General features: G+C 39.9%; 1 protein-coding gene across 7 annotated transcripts in view; it reads left to right on the forward strand.

The window, feature by feature from the left end:
- The window catches only part of SGCG (sarcoglycan gamma), a 138,833-nt gene that overhangs the window by 112,840 nt on the left and 4,559 nt on the right, over positions 1 to 21,434 (forward strand). For all 7 annotated transcript variants that reach the window (XM_055701366.1, XM_055701368.1, XM_055701364.1 and 4 more), the window contains one exon: positions 20,519 to 20,642. In XM_055701366.1, the coding sequence (XP_055557341.1) occupies positions 20,519 to 20,642 (124 nt within the window). The remainder of the gene's footprint in view (positions 1 to 20,518; positions 20,643 to 21,434) is intronic.

A 21,434-nucleotide genomic window follows, 5' to 3' on the forward strand; every position in this document is an offset into this window, starting at 1 on the left:
CCTTGTCTGCAGCAGCTCATCAGCCTATAATTAGTTAAGATTTTTAGAAACTAGTTGCAATCTGAGGAAGCAGATTAATAAGAAAAATTTGGAAATGTGCAAATCTCTGTATGACTACAGAGCAGTTTGAGTTGAGAAAATCATTATAAACTACTTTGTATGTTTCGGAGAGCCTTAATTCTGGGATACCGTTTCTTTGTGCGTTATTCTATGCCATTTTGAGTATTCCAAATCAGTTTATATGTTGGTGATGATGAGGTAATAAACTCAAATTACATTCTGTTAATGAACATGTTATATTTCATTTTGTAAGCCAGTTCAAAGGAAAATTTGAAATGAAACAGGATCTTTTTAACAATTATACTTCTGTCCTTTCATACTTTGGCAGTTTGCTATTTTCTGTCATAACTTCTCTTCTTAGTGTTTCTTCTCCAGTAGGGATAACTATTAGAGAGTAGTGGACGATGATTAAAGCTATCAAGAACACTGTATCCTGGTGACTGCCATTCTCGATTTGAAAATTCAAATGAGAGGGAGACTATTAAGACACTTCTTTTAATTTTCTCCTTGATATTCAAGATTTACTTACAGCAAGATACCTTGTGCTTGCATTTGAAGACAGAATGAGCTTGGGTTTTACATGTTGATGTCCACTTTCAAAAAAGTGTTCCTTCTACTGTGATAGAATTTGGATGTGACAGACTTTGACCAATATGTAAGGATTCTGCATTGTACTGAACAGATTGTCTGGTTTTGTAGAGACTGGATTCATTATGTTAGAAATTTGTCATTTCCTGTGATTATCTCAATTTTGATAAAGTAGACTTTGAATTCTGTAATTACAAAGTCAAGGCAGTCTCTGCAAATTTTAATTGGATACATATTAATTATTTTCAGTGGTTGTTACTTTGCTTCAAATGTATCATCAATTAAGAACATTTTAATAGGCTTAAAACTTAAGTTTTGTTCTACATCCATCATGCTATGTTATGTGTCAAGTTCTTACCTGCACTTGTTTAAAAACAATTACAGTTTTTCAGACTACATACATCTATCATTATTATAAATTTTTCACCTGTTCTTGAAATAGGGTATCATTTGAAGGAAAACACTAAGACTAATTCACAGCATTCATAAAGCTCTCCTGCATGGATGAGTTTACCCTGTGGCTTATCTCTTTAGTGATTTTTACCATGTCAACTATGAACACATATTTTGATCTAGAATGTTGCTATGTGTTAGCAGAGCTCAGGTGTAACTACTAAAATCCCATTCAATTCTGTCTTTAGTTAACTTAAAACAGTGGGGAGTACAGATTCTTCCAGAGTTTACAGAAGTTGGCTAATAATTATTACGATGTCAAGGAAGTGTGTATGTGGCCACATCAACACTGACAATTGCAACTGACATTAGTATTTCAAAAAACCCCAGAGCTGCTAAACACCTGCACTAGAAACGGGGTTAGCTTAACCCTAAGAAAAATGCTGAATATCAGGGCATGAAGCTGTGCGATGTGTGCGCCACTCGCTCATGCCCTAGCAGGCTCTTACCTAGAGTAGTTCAAAATGCCTCATTCCTTTAATGTTTTTAATATGGGTTTTTTCTGTCTTTACTACCCATAATCAGTGTCAAGTCTGAAAGCAGAGATGGCAGTGATTTCATGGAGGGCTTCTGGGGAGGATCGGGAAGTAAATGCTTTTGTCTGCAGTGCAGACGCAAAGTTAAGATGTAGGCAGAAAAGATCAATTTACAAAGTTTGTGCTGGAAAAAGGTTACTTCCAAGGGTAATCTTAAACGTCAGGGTAAACAAAATTAATGCATATGCTGTTATGAAGGAGCTCAGACAAGTTTACCAATGAATAGCTATTTTGTAATGCTTTATAAATATTCTGTTTCATTTCATACTGTTAAATACAGGAATCTACCAACTGAAAAGCAATTCAATATGAAAATTTAAAATGCAATTTTAAGTATTTCTTTTATTTTGAAGTTCAATATGCTTCATTTCCAGATTAAGGTAGCAAGTACCCAGTTACAGGTAATATAACCTATTTGCTCACCTCAAGCCTTATCTCCACACTTTCACCATCTATTAATCTTCTGCTATTTTTCCTCTATTTTTCCTTCAGTGGTTGTGCTGTGCCATAGGAATGTGATATGCTGGGTGAATGTGATATAAAGCATTATGGTGTGCAGCATTAAATATAGGGAAAACTGCTTCAAGAAAACCCATCCACTTCAAATGTAGTTGCATGTTTCAAGGAGCTGACTGGAAAGCTGTTAATGCTCATAACTTTTCAGCTTGTGTCATATGAACAGAGGCCACATTCATTCTCTGACATTCAGATTTAGGGCAGGATTGCAAACAAAGCTGACACAAATGGCCTTCTGAATTACACATTCTGCTGGCTTTCCTGTCCAAATGCTGAATTTCAAGATAGACTGCTTTTCTGGAAACAGATAAGTGTGTTAGAACGTATCTTTTTATAGCTAAGTAATGGAGACAGAGCAATGCAATTATACTGTGGTCAGTAACGGTCTTTTCATTCCGTAATTTGAAGGAAGCATATAGAGTCCTTTTCAGCCTAATAGATTGAATTCATGACTCACCCGTAAAGAAAAGGAGATGTCTTGCACCTACTTCCAGCTGGTAGAAAGAGTTATAACAAAAAAAAAAAATTACATTTCAAAATTGAAGCTTTTCTGGGTTTAAAATAACATTGCTTGCTTTTTAATTTCTTTCCTGGAGTTCTTATATCTAAGTAAGATACCTGGTTTCCATTTACAAAATTTGTTAAAACTTAGGACTTAGTGGAGACCTAAAAACAGTGTCTGACAAACATCTCAATGACATGTTTACCGTCAATGGGAAAATTTGGATATATCCAGGAAATATCCTCCACACACAAACACTGCTGAGGGGGTACCTGGTTAAAATTAGCAAGTTGTAATTAGTTAGAACAGAAGTACGTCTGGACTCCTACTTCTCTGTGCAGTTCAGTTGCCTGATACAGTCAGGTGCCTACACAGCTGCTAGGTGCAGGAATGCCTTTGTGACAGCAAGTGCCGACCTACTGGGTCACGTTCCCTCTCCTTTGGCTGAACCTGTTCATCGGTGTCGTCACAGGACCTCAGGAGAGCAAGCAAGAGGAAGCACAAGTTATTCCTGTGCTTAGGGCATTCAGCCAAGAGTAGGAGGAGACCAGGGGGGTCCAGTTAGGATTTAAAAAGTAATCCTGGAGGAAGAACCAGATGAATGTCCTGACCACTAGGTTATCTGCTCTGTTTGCTCTGTTTCTTGCCAGATTACTCGGTTGTGCAAAGACTGACGTTCAACAGAGACTTTGCCCCAATACAGCTTTTTACTCCTGCTGAACTATTTTGTAGTCTGGTAAATAGAGATAACAGATACACTTTTCATTCCCCTCAAGATGAGGAGGGGATGGATGCTTCAAAACTCCTTGCTGAATAGCAGAATCAATAGGATTGTATTGTATGTAACATAGCATTATACATATTAAAGCATCTATTAGAATATATTATATATATATTATTTAGAATATTATAAAAAGTTAGAAAGCATTACCTTTTCTGTGGTTCTTCATGAAAGTGGCCACAGCTATTGTACTTGGATGTGCATTTGGCATGATGGGAACTTGCCTTGGTCAGACCTTCTGGGGATTTTCTAAAGTTTAGCTGCCACCTCTGACTGGATCATGGCAAAGTTTTAATGAAAACAGGTACCTTGCTTTCCAAAAGAAGGAATTCAAACTGAATTATAGAAGCTTGTTTTCAGGTGTCTCTTGTGACTCAAAATGTAGGTGAGAAATCCGTAACGGCAACTAATGGAACTGGCTGCTGTAGACAGAGATATTCATACCAATTCCGTAAAAGCCAGCTTCTCCCCAGGTTCCATATTAGGTACTGGAAGTAACCTCTTCTGATACTATCTGGAGTTTCATGACAGCACACGTACCCTTTTATATCCCCAGTTACCAAGTAACAGTCTCTATATGAAAACCAGTGTCTCCATTTAGACCTATTTCCAGTCTGATGGCAACATGTTTTTCTGATAATTTATAGCACTTTAGAATATTATTTAGCATATTATTCTATTCCTCCTATATTTTATATCCCTGAAAAACACACAATTCATACATGGTTTTGTCATTTCGATACTGTTCACTTCTGTGATCCACATGGCTTGCAGTTTTCTAAGGGAAAACAATGGATGAGCAAACCTCTTCAGTCTCAGAAGAATGTTTCTGAACTGAGCATTCGCATTTCCCAGATTTAGAGAAATGTGCTTACAGATGCGTCATCTTTCCATTTATTAACTAACTGTATACCCTGCATAATGAATATAATGCTCATGAATGAGTACTGGCTTCGTTCTCATATTTGCTGTATATGGATGTCTGACAGCCAGCACTGTGCCTTCTGAGCACAGATCCTGTAGGAAATCACTTTTAGTACCTTTTGTGGTATTTTGCCAGTACTTCAACTGAGAGTTTACATCTGTGTTCCAAAGTGGCCCACATCATTCCACCCTTCTTGGATCTGAAAAGCACTATAGCAGGAATGATGTCACTGTTTCAGAGAGTCAGCTTTTGTCAGGGTATGATTTTAGATGTGTGTGTGTGTATATATATGGGTGTATTTAACAGCGTATGGGTATATTCTGAAAAGCTTTCAGTATTTCCCAGGGAAACATGTATTTTAAACAAATGCACGATATTGGCATTCACAAAAACCTTAAATATATAATTTCAGAAGCATTGCTTCATATTTTAATAAAATACCTATGCCCGGCACTTAAAAACATACCAGAATGTATTTTCTAGCTTTTGACTTAATGTTATAGAATATTGTATAATTATGCCCTCAGGTTATTGCCTTCTAGGTATTTGGTTGAGGTAGGTTACTGTACTGATGGGTTGCTGGTAGACCTCCCTATCTATGTATTCAGAATAAGTATATCCTCTTTATTTTTCACTTCTTTTCTGTAGCATGCAATAACTCAACTTTTCTTATGGCTTCTACTTCTCTCTGATTCTTTATGAAGGCTTACTTTCATCCTTTCCATTCTCCATTGATAATATGATTTTCTTTTGAAGTGTTTGGTAGGGTTAAACTGTAATAAGACAGAAGGGCTGAAAACTGAAGTTGTGGGGTTTTATGGCCCTATGCATAAGAATTATGAAGGAAATCTAGAAATAGATGTATAAAAGGCAACCAGGATAAAAATAATTGCTAGATCATTGCTTAATCATACTAGTAATACTAATGCTTACATGCTAATTGCCTGAAAATACTGTCTAGCTGAAGTACGGTGATTTTTATTTGCATTCATTATGCAAATCAAAAGCCCAGTCAGAAGAGAATGAATTATGTAATGGAAAAGTAAGTCTGCAGTTATGATTCAGTGTTTGTAAAGCATCTCTGCTCCCTGACTAGTGAGATATTTCTACTTCAATGCAGTTCTATGAGCCCTGGCATTAATTTGCTAGATATAAATTTGCACTCATGTACCTTACTGTATTCAGGTTAACTAAGAACATCATCAAATACTTTTTTTTAGAAGCTTAACAAATTTCTTTCCATTCATCTGATGGACTCAAATCTTTTCAAATCTGTGAAAAGGCATAGTTTAGAAGGATCAGATGATACAGGGCATCATGTTTATCACCTTTTCAGAAGCGTTTCTCACTCAGGTATTTAAAAATACCTTATTAGCAAAGGTTTGGGTACTGCTTCACATCTGGTCTTTTAAGCAGTGATTTTACTTGAGAATATTAATCCTAAAGCAAAAAGAATTTTCCAAGCACAGTCTCTTTTCCCTGTCTTATGTTATGAGCTATTTGTGTGGACCCATTTTCTTGCAAAATCTTGTTCATTGCAGTTTAGTTATGAACCTGCAGGGCATAGATATCGTCTTACCTACGGACCATATGACCACAGGAGATAGACTTACCTCTGCAGATGAGGTCATCCTGCCTTCTCTCATTCTGAGTCTTCAGAGGGACTCTGTACTGCTCTCACGGAAGGGGTTTCGCTCCTGAGGTAGGAGGGACACTTGGTGTCCAGTGGCAACAGAGGCTCGGGTCTCCTAGTGAGCCTGTTTGCACATGGATGTATTGGCAGTCAGAGCTGCTCTCCTGAGCACCTACAGCATGTGTCCTGTTGCAGAGGACTGCTGGCCTCTGAAACTGGTGAGCAACAGAGAGATACCTCCATAACAGGAGGAGGGGAGATCCATGCACTGATGTCAGTGTCCTTTTTGCCAGGTAAGGTCTCCCTGAACACTGGCCAGGTTTCTGCCCACTGTCATAAGTGACTTAAGCCAGTCAGGTGGCTGATACTCTTCCTAAAGCCTCAGTTTTTCAGAGATGTCACTGAACACATTAAAATCAATAGAGAGTTACTTCTGCTGCCTGTATGGGGCAGTCATTTATGTATTTTCTGTGGCTGCTTATGTCAGAAGTGCAAAGACCAAACTCGCAATGATTTCTACACCTACGCTGTTGAACTGAGTACCTGACAATGTCAGACTGCTCAGTGAGATTGCTAAAGTGAACTTGTCATCAGTGATTACAGCATACTCTACCAGAGCGCAAGCTGCCGTGAAAACTTCTTTAATGATTGTCACAGTTATAGACACCTTGCAGATGACCACCTGGAGCTCTATTTGTACATCTATGATTGTGCTGTCACTGGTCTAAGATGTAATGCTGAGCTGGGTAGAGCATCCCTTACATTATCTTTCGCCTGTCTGCACGTATATCAACGGAGCTGGCGGGGGAGGCATGAAACAGGAGTCACCCACCGTAAGGACGTGCATGTGGCAAACACTGGAAGAAAAAAGGGATTTCCTAACAACAGTAATTCTTCCAAGATATATTGTACATGTGCACTGTCACTACTCACACTTTTTTTCCTGTCCCTCAGCCTGTGTGTGCAGTTGTGATACTTCAGTTGTGAGGAATCTGGCGCGTTCAGCCACTGTACTAATGAATCACCAGAGGGGAGGGGTATGACCTGCTTGTCAGCAAAGCCCTCTTAACTTGAGTGTTTCTTTTCATGCAGGACAAGTGGACACTATGAACAGCATGTACCAAAGAATTCCAGTTAGCTTGAAATCTTTCTGTGCCTCTGCATATTAAAGAAAAATTAGCCTGAGATATATAAAAGAAAGGCATGGCAAATTTTAACCTGGAGGGTAATTTTATGAAAATACTAACCAGATTTTTTACAACAGTGATGCAAATACTGTTATTATATGACAGTAAAAATTTATAATACAGTAAGTTATTTTGTAATATCATTAAAGTCGTTTGAAAAAGATGGCCGTGCTGGAAACATCTGTGATGTGCCAGATTCAATCAGATTCAGAGGAGCTTTGGCCGTTTTTAATTACCTGAAGAGTCAGCACATCATAAAATTGAGGTCATCACAGAGACCTCTTTTGAATTAGCTCTGCTTACCATCTTTATCACAGCTGTCAGTCTTGAGAGAAGCTTCTATTTTAATCATATCTCAGTTCCGATCTTTAGTTTTCATTCCTTCAACAACTGTATTGAGTGACAGTGGACAAACAGGCAAAAACACCTTAATATTTAGGATGGATGGAGAACTAGTAAACAGGTAACTACACTGTAATAATCATGTCTGCTGTGTTTCTGAGTAGGTTATAAATGTTTTAAATCTCATAGTCTTTTCAGAGTACCAATAAAACTGGCTACTGTTTAATTCTCTTTTTAAGAGAACATGTAAGTGCGTTTGTCTTAGAACTTTGAACATTTCTTTTATATCGCTTACATAAAACAAGTTCTGTTAACAAAACCTTGGGAACTGAAAACATCTGTTATTCAGATCAGGTTTTGTAATTGTGCTTGTGCACAGAGATCACCCCTAAGCCAAAGACCTCTAAAACTGATCAGAGTAATTATGTCCTAGCACTGCCTGTTTCTCTCTCTTCATTTTGAAGAGTGCACGGGGGATCACCTATACTCCTTAGTATAGGCAACTACTTTTTTTTTTTTTTTTTTGTAGAGGAACCGTGCACTTATCGACTATGCCATGTTTGGTTAAGCTCTGAAGGAATGAAAATTCATCATAAGAAACAAGGCCACGCAGTGTGCTGGGAGATGATCAAATCCCAGAGTAAAGCTTTTCACTTGTAACCCTATATTGCATAAATTCATCTAAATTGTTAATCATAGTTTATATAACCTTGTAACTAGGATTAGCAAATGCTGCCAATTACTGGCTCCTGTTTGATATCAGGCACAAGGTAATGAGTGCTTCCTGGCTAGTAATTAGCTTGGAGGCCCTGGCCATGCTAGAACTTTATCCTTTCAGGAAAGTCATGACACCATCATATTTACCTAAAAGAAGTGTTTTTTTCCTTATAAGTTGGTAAAAATCCATAGCTGTCTTATACTCACTAAAGACTTTGAGAATTTCAAAGTACAGTCTTGATGTTTTCATTGCTATCAATTTTCTGACTCTTCTTTCTTCAAAACCTTCTGCATAGCATCAAATTCAGACTTTTTTGTACTAGTTCTAATAATTGTGCGTCAGCCTTCCATCCTTGTATTCACATGTATACTATCCTTTACAGTTGTACCATTGACTCCAGCAATTCTTGTTCTGAGGGTTTTTCTGATTTTTCTGTACTGCTCTGCACCATTCCATTAAATTTTGTAATTTAACTTCTTTCTTAAAGCTTAAAAACCGGCACATTTGTATCAGGAAAACAGCACAATCTCTCTTTTCTTCTAATCTTGGATCATCAGATTGCCCACAGCCTGAGGCATAAGAGAGGATAAAAACCTTATATTGTTTGTGCTTTTCTTTCATGGAGTTCTTAACAAAGAAGTCATTAAAGGAACACAGTCCTGGTTGGTTTCTTGGGTTCTTCGGTTCTGAAGTTGTAATACTTGAAATTTAGGCACTCAGATTCAGCAGTGGAACAAGTAAGAAACCCAACTCACTATCCAAGCTGAGTTACAAGACTGTAGTAAGTTTGTGGATAAAGTAATTTAAATACAGGATTATACATGGATAAATTGATACCTTTATCTATGGACAAATAAATATATCCACAGAATCTAATTATGATTTTTTTTTTCTATCCAGTGATCATCTAATGTAAAACACACAAAAAGTCTAAGAATCCATTACTGCAGCGGCTCAGGATTCTTTAAGGTCATTTTAAGACTGTTTTATCTTTAGAAAATTCATTCCCTGTAGGTGAGCTATGCTTAGTTGAGGGTAGTGAGTATTTATGATCTGACTTCTTGGTTTCTCTATTCCACCACCAAGTGGCTCTTCATGAAATATTGACTCCATTGGCATCAATGGGATTTTATCCTTTCACTGTGACTCCTGTTCATTCCAGCCAAGCACAGTAAGACCAGCTGTGTCACTTATGATGAGAGCTCCTTCCTGAGAGCTGACAGAAAGGGAAATAGGAAAGTGGTTCAGTGGGCTTTTTTTCACCTCCACAACTGAGAACTCAACCATGAAGTGGTCAGGTAATGAAGAGCTCCTATCCCTTACCAGTGCAGACATCTGGGAGGGGAATCCAATAAACGTTGTGCCCTCCAGAAAATTTAGCTATAAATGTAAGCAGCTTTTAAAAAGATATTTCCTTGATCATACAGAATGTGTTATAGATTTGAGAGTTTAATTTTTAAGCTAACTAACTATACCTTATTAACACTTCACACCTTGTTGATATCAGAAAAAAATACTTAATCATATTTTTATTTTTCCAAAAGGAATTATTTTTAAAAAGAAAAAATCCTGCAGCAGTTTTACACATGCCATACAAAAGTCCCATACTTCTGTTAGTAGCCCTCTTGTAACAACTGCTAGTGCTTCACACATTAGGACTGTCAGTATATGTATGTATGTAAATGTCAAGAACATTATTGTCCCAAGAAAGAATGTTGCCAGCAAAAGCAGACCCTACCACATCCTTGAGTAATTATTTCAGAGTAGCTCTGCTGTTGTTGAAGTGTTCAGGATGTTTCCATGCATTACAATGTGCATTTGCGACTTATTTTTTAGAGGTTAAGAGATGTTACAAACTGCCAGCGAAGCCCAGCCCATTTTGAGACATTCCCAAGTGGTTTGAGACAAAATGATAGACCTTCCAAAGTGACATTTTCATTAATGCATTTAAGCAATAAGCAGAAGAGAGTCAAGAAAAAAAGTTAATTTTAAAATCAGATTACAACTAATTACTCCATTATTTTACAGTCTCCAAATTGCAACATGGTGCCACTGAAGATGTTTTTAGAAAAGCTTCATAATTACTAGATAAATGGGGTGCTTTATGTACAACTGCTTCATTCCATCCAATTTTTCTTTAATGCAGTTCCTATGTATGTATACTTGCCTCTTAAACAGTCACCCTCATAGTATGTGTCTCTGGATTCATTTGTGCACTGTTTTCTTATGATATTATCAGACAACTTTTCTTTATTTTCGCAAGATGATGGTGATGTTTTTTATTACTGGCAGAGAAACTTCATTTTTGAGAGGTATTAGCCTTGGCATGCTTAAGTTGAAAGTACAGTTCTCATATTAAGCTGTATCTTGTGCTGCTATAACTTTTCCTCTAAATTTGTCTACAAAGAAATAGCCAGATGCACTTGGAAGAAAGTGCATAAAAGTTATTTTTTTCATTCTAAATAATTTTTAATTAATTTTGATTCATTAAAACCATACGGGTTTGCATATTATATTTTATAGTCACATAAATAATAGACTAACTTGAGATTCAGTTAAGGGAGATGTAGGTATTGACATTAGCCTTACTGAAATGGAGTATGTGTCCTAATGCAGGCAACTCCCAGGAGCAATAACCCTTTGAAAATGGGGTCCTTGAACTAAGCTACAAAAATTGGGATGATGTAATATAACCATTGACCAAGTAATGGACTTGACAGGGGAAAATAGATGCTGTTTTTCAATTTTTTTCATTATAGTTCATTTAGTTTAACTCAGTGAAACTCATACTTAGAGCATCCAAGTGCACGGAAGAAATATGGAAGACAGCGTCATCCAGGTAGGAAGCAATTATTCCACCTTTAAATGAGGAATTTCAGTACTTGTGATGCAACATGGGATACTTTAGAAAGAAAAATCGGTCAGCTTTTGAAAGATTTACAGTAGGTATGTCAAACCAGAATTTTGTGCCAAGGCTTGACTAAGCAACTGCTGTGTTTCCATTACTGTGCAGAAACTGATCAGGGAAGAAGATTTAATGAGTCATTACTGTTTTGTATTTTGTGACATTCAATAAGAGCTTTCAAGAGTTTACTGTTGAATACTAATACTTCCATGTCCTTAAGATATACAGGGTTGTTGGAACATGCTGTGAAACTCATCTTTCCTGTTTGCAAGAAGATCTAATTTTAGGAGCCATTCCAAAGAAAATAATTTTACAAAACAAAACAGAAATTAGGCATATACCAAGACTGAGGTCTCAGCCCTGTTGTTTTGTCCTTCTTTTCCTTTGGACTTGCTGGCAAACAACTAAAAGCCAGAAGGCAGAAGACCAAGATCCGTAGCTTTAGGTAATCATATTCTTCTTGCTACATCCTGATCGCGCTCCCCACTTGCCTGACCTCAAAACAGCAAGCTGCTGGGAAATCAGTGAATATGAGTGGGAATTGGCCAGCAATGGTGTGTGCCTGCTGCTCACTATCCGCCTCTACAATTCCAGCTTAGTTTTGCTCAGCTTGTGTCAACGGGAATCCAGCTTCCTCATAAAGAGAGAACATGGTTTGAAATTCTGGGTTTCGGACCATAAATAAATGCCAACAATCTCTTTTTCCTGTGTAACTAGTGCATGCTCTGCCTATGGTTTACTCTCTTACAAGGTCTAGCGATGTTGCTGGTGAATTAGACTGCTTTCAGACTAAACGAAAAGCCAATACACTCCTATTGCCTTTTAAAGGTTAACATGCATTCCAAAAGCAGGGCTGAAAGCAGACACCTACGGAGAACCAAGGCCAATTAAGCCCACAGAGTCCTCTAGGTTGCTTTTTTGACTTTCATGACATTAATTCCTTGACAGGTTAAAGATTTGCCTTTTCCTGCTTTTATGCTTGTGGGTTGGGGCCTTTTTTCCTTCATTTCTTACCTTTCCTATTCTTCCTCTGCTCCACAACCTCCAATCACTTCCTAATTTAATTTCAGTTCCCCTTTCACCTTTCCAAAGTCAAACTTGAACTCGAGGGCAGGCATTCACGGCAAGACTCCTTTTCTGTACACCAGAGGCATCAGAAGGTTTCTTCCTTAATGTGAAAAAGCTGTTTGGTTACGTGCCAGCACCATCTGTGTTCTATGCCCCATTTTCACAGGCTGTCCCCTATGCAACCTCAATGCTTCTGTGTCTTTATAGACTGTAATAAGACCTGTAGCCATTGCTCCCCTAACTCTTGTTTCCCTCAAGAAAAGAAACCTGAACATCTGTAAGTTTAAGAGACATGATGAGATGTGTCCCGGAGTCCTGAGGGAGCTGGCTGTTGTAGCTGCTAAGCCATTCTCCATGATATTTGAAAAGTCATAGCAGTCAGATGATGTCCCTTGTGACTGGAAAAATGGTAGAAAGGAGGACCATGGGAACTACTGACCTGTCAGCCTCACCTCTGTGGCTGGGAAGATCATGGATGAGATCCTTCTAGAAGCTATGCTGAGGCACATAGAGGACAGGAACCTGACCGAAGACAGCCAACATGACTTCACCAAGGGCAAGTCCTGCCTGACCAAGCTAGTGGCCTTCTATGATGGAGTGGCTACATCAGTGGACAAGGGAGGAGCTATGGCTGTCATCTGTCTGGGCTTCTGCGAGGCTTTGGACGTGGTTTCCCCACAACATCCTTCGCTCTAGATTGTAGAGAGACAGATTTGATGGGTGGACTGTTCAGTGGATGAGGAATTGGTTGGGTCACATCCAGAGGGTAATGGTCAACAGCTCAATGTCCAGATGGAGATCGGTGACAAGTGGTGTCTCTCAGGGACCCGTACTGGGACCAGTTCTCTTTAATATCTTCATCAACGACATAGCGGGCTAGGTGCACCCTCAACAAGTTTGCAGATGATACCAAGCTGAGTGGTGCAGTTGACATGCCTGAGGGATGGGATGCCATCCAGAGGGACCTGGACAAGTTCAAGAAGTGAGCCCAAGTGAATTTCATGAGGTTCAACAAGGACAAGTGCAAGGTCCTGTACCTGGGTCAGAGCAGGCTGGGGAATGAAGGGATTGAGAGCAGCCCAGTGCAGAAGGGCCTGGGGATACTGCTAGTTGAAAAGCTGGACATGAGCTGGCATGTGGTCACAGCCCAGAAGGCCAACCATATCCTGGGTGCCATCAAAAGAAGTGTGGCCAGCAGGTCAAGGGAGGTGACTCTCCCCCTCTACTCTCTGCTCTCCTAAGACCTTACCAGGAGAGCTGTGTTCAGCTCTGGAGTGCTCAGCACATGAAAGACATGGACCTGTTGGAGCAGGTCCAGAGGAGGGCCCCAAAAATTATCAGAGGGATGGAGCACTTCTCCTGTGAAGACAGGCTGAGACAGTTGTGAGTCGTTCAGCCTGGAGAAGAGAAGGCTCTGAGGAGACCTGCTTGTGGCCCTTCAGCACCTAAAAGGAGCTGGTAAAAAGATGGGGACAAACATTTTAGCAGGACCTGTTGCAATAGGACAAGGGGTAATGGTTTTAAACTAGAAGATTTGGACTAGACATAAGGAAGAAATTTTTTTACGATGAGTGTGGTAAAATACTTGAACAGGTGGTAGATGCCCCATCCCTGAAAACATTCAAGGCCAGGTTGGATGGGCTCTGAGTAGCCTGGTCTAGTTGAAGAACATAGAACTATACAACCATTTAGGCTGGAAAAGACCTTTGAGATCATCAATTACAGCTGTTAATCCAGGACTGTCAAGTCCACCACTAAACCATGCCTCTAAGCAACTACACAGTTTTTGAATGCTTCCAGGGATAGTGATTCCACCATCTCCCTGGGCAGCCTGTTCCAATGCTTCACTACCCTTTCCATGAAGGAATACCCAATCTAAACCTGCCCTGGTCAACTTGAGGCTGTTTCCTGTCACTTCTTACCTGGGAAAAAGAGACCAACCCCCATCTGCCTACAACCTCCTTTCAGGTAGTTGTAGAGAGCAATAAGGTCCCCCCTGAGCCTCATTTTCTCCAGACTAAACAACCCCAGTTCACTCAGCTGCTCCTGCCAGGAGGGATAAAAGATGTCCCTGTTCATGACAGGGGCAGTGGACTAGATGACCTTTAAAGGTCACTTCCAACCCAAACTATTCTACAATTCTAGGAAAATAAAGTAGGAATGAAAAGTTACATATATTCATAATCTCAGGAAAAGATTAACCCAGTCTTACAAGTACACATGTACAAGTGGAGTCACACAGTGCTTACTTTCACAGGAATGCAGGCTTGCAGGATCAGATCTTCTGTGCCATAACTGCCAACCTTATTGGACTCACTGTACTGGCTTTATTTGGCCTTGGAACAGTATAGTCAAAGCACTGATTTTTTTTCAAATGTTTTCTAACTCTGAGAAGTCATGGAGGTCATTTACTGAGAGGCGCGTCAAACAGTTGTTTACTCAGAAAAGTAGGAGACATCCTTATGTGGTCATCATGTTTTACTGTAGCATCTTCATGGAAGTTCAAGGGAAACAAGAACAATATTGAAATACACACCCGTTGAGCAAGTACCATTATTCCAGCTTCAGCTCTTCTGAGTTTCATTTTCTATATCTCCTCTTTTTTCTTCATAGTCTTCAATCTTTTCTCTGATACTGCATTTCCCATGCATGCTCCCCTATCGATGCCTAGAAACAAGAGTGAAGCTGCATCTTCAGTCCTACAAAGCAGCAAGGGGCATGGGATCTTTCATTGTCTTCTGCTCCCTCATACGACTTTCTTTTCAAATCAAACCTTTATATATATATATATATATAGAGAGAGAGAGAGAGAGTGTATCTTTTTGTGTGGATCCTTTTACTTTGATTGTACTAAACCACTATGGGAGAAAGACTGAGCATATTAGAGAAGTGGAAGTGATAGATTACTGTATTTTATGAACTTTCATAAAAATCAATACCAGAAAGCTTTGTGAAAAACTTGTAATGAAAAGACATTACGAACTAGGCAGCACTGAGGATCTGCCTGAACCCACCTTGTGTTCTTCCAGTGTTTAAAAGGGCTTCACAAAAAAGAACCCACCCTACAGGTGAACACCAGACCAATATCCAGTTAATGATCTAAACAAACGTAATGCTGTGAAATAATATGATCTAAAGTAAAATAAATCGAATCCACTGTATTTGACATTTTCTCCTGTGTGCAAGGGCCCTTTTCTTTTTTACTTAAAGCTGAGTTGGGACCAAAATACATAGGTGTTTCTCTTTTACTGATACAAGAACATATTTAACTCAAATACTTAATACACTATACAATGCTAAATTCTTTACCATTCCTTTAACATTGAAGTGCCAGGCTTACATTTCATAAAATCTTCTCTGGATGGTAAAATTGATCAGCCTGTTTTAACCAAAAATCAAGGGGGAAGGGGGGGGAAGAGTTAGCTGTGTGGATTTATGGGCACACCAGTTGTTGGGTGCACCACGGTTGTAGAGGCAGTGTCCATCTACCTGTCCAGTCCACTTACAGTAACCCTGTTCTTCCTCAAGTAGGTGCTGGCAGAAATGCATACACGTAGGGAACTTTTATCTAAAGTCATACCGAGTAATTCTGTCCCCATTGAATTCAGGAGACATGCTGACTCATCAGATGGAAAGGACAGAAAGTGGCCAGAAGGAAGGAATAAACTATTCCCCAAATTCACTGATTCCTCTGTCCTCTCAGAGTCAAGCAACCCCACACTGTGGTAGGGCACCTGGTCTCCAGCAGACTCTGGTGCTCCTCCTGCAGTACTGAAACCAGCCTTCTAATGCACTGTGGTACAAGAATAACCAGGAATCCCTCCACCTCCTGCCAGAACAGGATGAAAGAAGAGATCAATATTCCTGCAGCATGCACAGGCAGTATCAGCTGCTTCTTTGCCATGACTGCAGCAGGCTGTCACTCCCCTCGTGTCCTCCCTAAACAGCCATCTGAGCAATTTCTGGTGATCTGGTATCTCCACGAGTTAGCAATATGCTTGTAGGGAAAGGTGGGAATCTCCAAGCCTTTAGGCTGTTGGGATGGTTTCAGATCCAGAGCCTGGATGCTGTCCAGGTTCCCTGAGAAGACTTTCACACAGTCCTTCATGAATTATTCTGCACATCTCAGCACCAAATTTCCATGGCAGCCAGCCAGGACAGTATAGTCAGCTTCTGGAACAATCTTACCAGCAAGGAAGAAGACAGTGATAAAAATATTACCTTCCTTGTAATCGGTTGCTTTAGTTGCAGTAGACTACTGTTGGACTGACATCCAGCAGATGACAGAGCTGTGAAATATTAGCAGGGACCACCTAGTCCCCCACCCATGTCTGCGGGGGTTGGGGTGAAGGAGAGCAAGGCAAGCTACCTACACTGCAAGTGGGCCTAGATATGGTTTCTGTTGCTTCACATTCCGGGGATACGCCTACATGAGTGTCTTAATTCAAATTAGAAATGTGCTTTTGAGGGATATCTCCCAACTGCCTGAGCTCCTCACATCTTGGTTCTCATTGTGAAACTGCTTGGGGTAGGTGAACAGGATGACATTTGGATCAAATTAATCCAGGGGTTGTGCTGTCCTGGAGAATGCCTAATGCGCTCCAGCCTTTCTGGGCATCCAGTCTTCAGGGTCAGATAACAGCAAGTCCAGGTACTCCTCAGGACACATATAATGGGGGTGTCAGGTCCTTGGCATCAAATGTTGTGCTGTCCAAATCAATTCCTTTTGCACCACACCACTTGCTAATAGACCCCTGGCAGCTACCCCAGTACCTAGAAGCTACTCCTAAGTACAGAATCCATCTTCCCAAATGAGATCCAGGCTGTGACAGATGTCTCATTTAGGACAGTACATTACATAGATTAATTCCTCTAGATGATAAAGACCATCACTCCATTCTGTTAGATGTAATTTATGTGCCTGTAATTTTAAAAGATAAAGTGACTGATAACAATATAATCCTTCATCATTCTACTGCCCAAATTCAAACAAACACTATAAAATGACCAAAAACTCTTAAGACAATTAGTTTCTGTCTCCTCAGTCTCCAAGCATCCTCCAGCATTTGCAAGCAAACAAAATTATTGTTTTGCCAAGACTTTTAAGGGACGCACATCAACGTTTTGCTCAGTCCAGCCTGCTCTCTTCCTCCTTTTATTGCCTAGGGAATAGATCCCGAAGCTTTCTTATCAGCCATTATCTGCACATAGTCGTGTATCTCCTGACTGACTGACACAAACGGCAGTGCAGAGCAACTTCCTCCCATCATCTGTTTCAAGTAGATCCACTGATACTGATAAAAAAGAAGCCCATTTTGCTTTATAAATATGTATTTAAAACACCACCAGTGTTGATAATTGCAGTGCTCTATTCTTATCTTCCCGAGAGGCTGTGAGTTCATACAAGTATCTCCATCACTCAGCTCTTCTGCTAGGGCAGTTCTGTGGTCCCCAGACCTTTAAGCATACAGGAGAAGTCCAAACCTGCCCACCAGTGACAAACTGGGAGTGCCTCAGGGCCAGGACCACTGAAGAATTTTAGGTAACTTTATGGTCAGTGTCTAAAGGACTGAGGAAGTCATGCGTCTTCAGGAACAAATGGGGACTGAGAAGGGACATTCAAAGTCAAGGTTCAACTCTCACATCATTTCTACACCAAGTACCCATTCCCCTTTTAGTGCATCTAGACCTGAGACGCTGAACCTTTGAATGCTGTATGAAGATACACATCGTTAGTATTACTGAATGTGGCCTTTGCTAAAATCTCTCTCACACAATAGTTCCAGAAGGCTTTAAAGTCCCTGCTTTACAGTGATTTTACTTTTACTGCTTTTTTTTTTTATAAACAGCAGAAATTTAGGATTGTGATTAATATAGCAAATGTAATTCTGCCATGTAATTTAAGTTATATGTAAGTGATACCATAAATCTGTAAATGCTTCCGAAGTCTGTAGGCTTCTTGCCAGCATTAATTTTGGTATAAAGTAAGAAATATTTCTCCAGTGTTTGATTGCTTTTCAAAATCCAGGTCTGATACGCTCTTCAAAAATCTTACCCAGTCTGTCTTGTAATGTTCAGTGGAGCTTAGAAATAAAAATTTATGCCTACATATAGATTACTTACATAGGTGAAATACTTTACAAAAAAACGAGCTATTTCAAGATTTATAGCTTTTTGCTAAAACTATGGCAACAGTTATATTCAACTACCTTGACACTAACTTATGAAAATATATTAAATTTTAAACATAGAAAATACAAACTTTCATTAATTCTCCATTTTATAACGCATACAAATGTGCACTGAAAAATACCCCAATGAAACAAACCTCCCATGTAAATCACTCAGAGAAAAACCGATTTCCCATAAGTCATAGCGTTCTTAAATCACCAACACTAGTTAATGAAGATTGCTAATGCTGTATTAGATGTCTGATACAGAACAGACTCATACTTGTGCCCTTGTACTCACCATAATCATGGCAGAAGTTCATGCCATCTCAGAGTCATGGGTTATGTCCAATATGGAGCTATGATGCAGTTATCCATCATTAGGAATTTAAATTATCAATCTGACGTTTAAACTAATTGAAGGTGACTAACCCAGGAGATGGCGGGGAGAGGCAGATCGTAGAAACACAGAGTCACAGGGTTTGGATTGGAAGGGACCTTTGAAGATCAAAGAAGATAGAATCGTCTGCTACCTCTGGCCAGCAGTGATAGGCCAGTATTGCCAGAGTTATTTTCAGATTTGGGGATAAAAAAATGAAGTTTCAGTGGCTGTGCTTGACTGTGCTCAGATATCATGGGTTTAGGTTTTAAGATACCAGCTGGATTTAGCTGCTTCAGTATTCTAAGATATAACTGAAATTTCTCACAAGCACAAACTGACTTCTTTAAATTCTAGTTTTAATGAGCTAACTGCAAAAAGAAATAAGAACTGAAGCAGTCTGAGTAAATGAAACCCAACAGACGGCTACATCAGGATTGTGTGCAAAATCATTTCATTCCTATAACGTGTGATTGGCAGGCAGCGTCAGGGCTCGTGACCTGATGCATACCTAGCAAAGGAGCTGCTGGGACACAGTCCACTCGTCCAGACTGGCAGCTGTTGAGCATGCACGGAGCCATCACAGCATCTGCTGGGAGTGCGTGTGCAAGTGCGTGCACGCGCAGACCCCCCCACTCCACATTTCCAGAAGACACAGTGGGTGAGCACGTGCAGACCTGTGAACCCGGGCACATGTCTGAGTTCTGCACGATGGATGGAACCCACACTGTTTTGTACGTTTCTAGAAAACATACAGAATAGAAGAGGTAACATGGATGTGAACTGGGACACCAGTTGATTCATTTTCTCTAGCCTTAATATTCATCTGGCTAATGTTGGCTGATCATGTAAAATTCAGGCTGGTGTCATTGGGGAGGGTGAGCCAATATTCAGGAGCAAAACCCAGTAGGTATCAACCCTGATCCTGCAGTGTTCCCAGTGCCTCCAGGCAAAGCAGTTCTAGGTGACGGTCAAAAGAAGCAATATAATCACTACCTTGTTGCTGAGCTTAGGCTTTTTCTTTCCTTCTCATGTTTTTTTATTAATACGTCTATCCCTGCTGCTTACTGTGGAAATGATACCAACGTTCTGAAGAAACTAAGCCTTATCTCTTTGGAAAATAAAAATCCTTAGTGCTGCACAGCTGACCCAGCGAGGTGATTACTCAGCTAATACAGTACCTGTCTGCCATCTTGTGGCACTGTAGGGTTTGCAACTTTCTGGTTTATTGCATAATTTCTATTTCAGATAAAGTTACTGGGTTTTAACTTTCAGATGCCATCTAGTTAAACAACACACACACACAGAGTGAAATCTTGGTTCTGCTATCTTGACTGATAGCAGACTGATAGCAGTGTCAAAACTCTTGTTGATTAAAAGACTTCCAGACTGCACTATTTTTATTAATTTCAATATCTTATTATGTCAAAATGAATATAAATTCAAACTATAGAATCAAAAAATGGGTTTGAGTTTTAAAGAATACATTACTTTTATACTGAAATAACATAAAGTTGTCTCTGAAATAATACCTTGTGTCTGTATTATGAATTCATCTGTATTTTTCATTTTGAATACTTTGGTGTTTTTAAATAGCTACCTCCTTTTTCAAGTCTGCCTGAAGAAAAAAGAAGCTGCTTCTTTTGTACGACTTCAGGCGAGATCCTTCGAGTGCTTGTTCAAAATTTACTTATTTTTCAAAAATAAAGGAACATATGGGAATGTGCTACTCAGATTTCCTGCTCCTGTTTTCAGGCTGGAATCACCAACTCGATCTTTGAGCATGGATGCACCACGAGGAATTAATATCAAAGCACAAGCTGGGAATATTGAAGCTCTTTCCCAGATGGATATCAAACTACACAGCAGTGATGGTGTGGTGAGTACAAGCTCTTCTGTTTCCATAACTGGTTGATCTTGCTGTCAGAATACAGCTAATGACTTCAAGTCTTTCTTTCAAGTTCTCTTAATTCCTCAGATTTTAGGATATTAAAATTAATGGTGCCAATAATAAGACTTCTACATAGGGGTCATATTAAATACTACTACCAAATGACATAATGTTGTATTAGTTTAGAGAAATGTTTTCTAATAAAACTTTGAGAGCGCTCAGCTCCCCCCTAGCACAGTGATCCCCAGGCATCCCAGCATGGTCCTCAGCCCAGAGGTAGACACTCGGTCCCAGAGTTGTTAAACTAGGGAGGTATCTGCAGACATCATTAAGAGCTGCCCCAGCAGCAGCAGCACGCAACACACAACAGCCTGTTTATCCCCTCTGTGAAGCTGTACAGTGCCACTTCTTCCACAGAGGAACTCCAGACCAGCCTGTATGTCCATCCTTAACTAGGTGGCACAGCTGTGATGTTCCAGCACTTGGGACAGGACAGAGGACAGACCTGGGTCCAGCAGCAGCAGCAGAATCTATGTCCCACTATTCAGTGTGCAGGCAGGGGCTCTGACTCTTGTCATAGAATCATAGCATGGTCTGGATTGGAAGAGACCTTAAAGACCACCTAGTTCCAACCCCCCTGCCATGGGCAGGGACGCCTTCCACTGGACCAGTTTCCTCAAAAGCCCCATCCAGCCTGGCATTGAACTAGCCTTGATGGGGCATCCACAACTTCTCTGGGCAACCTCTTCCAGTGCTTCACCACCCTCACAGGAAAGAATT

The sequence above is a fragment of the Falco cherrug genome, chromosome 2 (genome assembly GCF_023634085.1).
Source record: "Falco cherrug isolate bFalChe1 chromosome 2, bFalChe1.pri, whole genome shotgun sequence".
Classification (NCBI taxonomy): Eukaryota; Metazoa; Chordata; class Aves; order Falconiformes; family Falconidae; genus Falco; species Falco cherrug.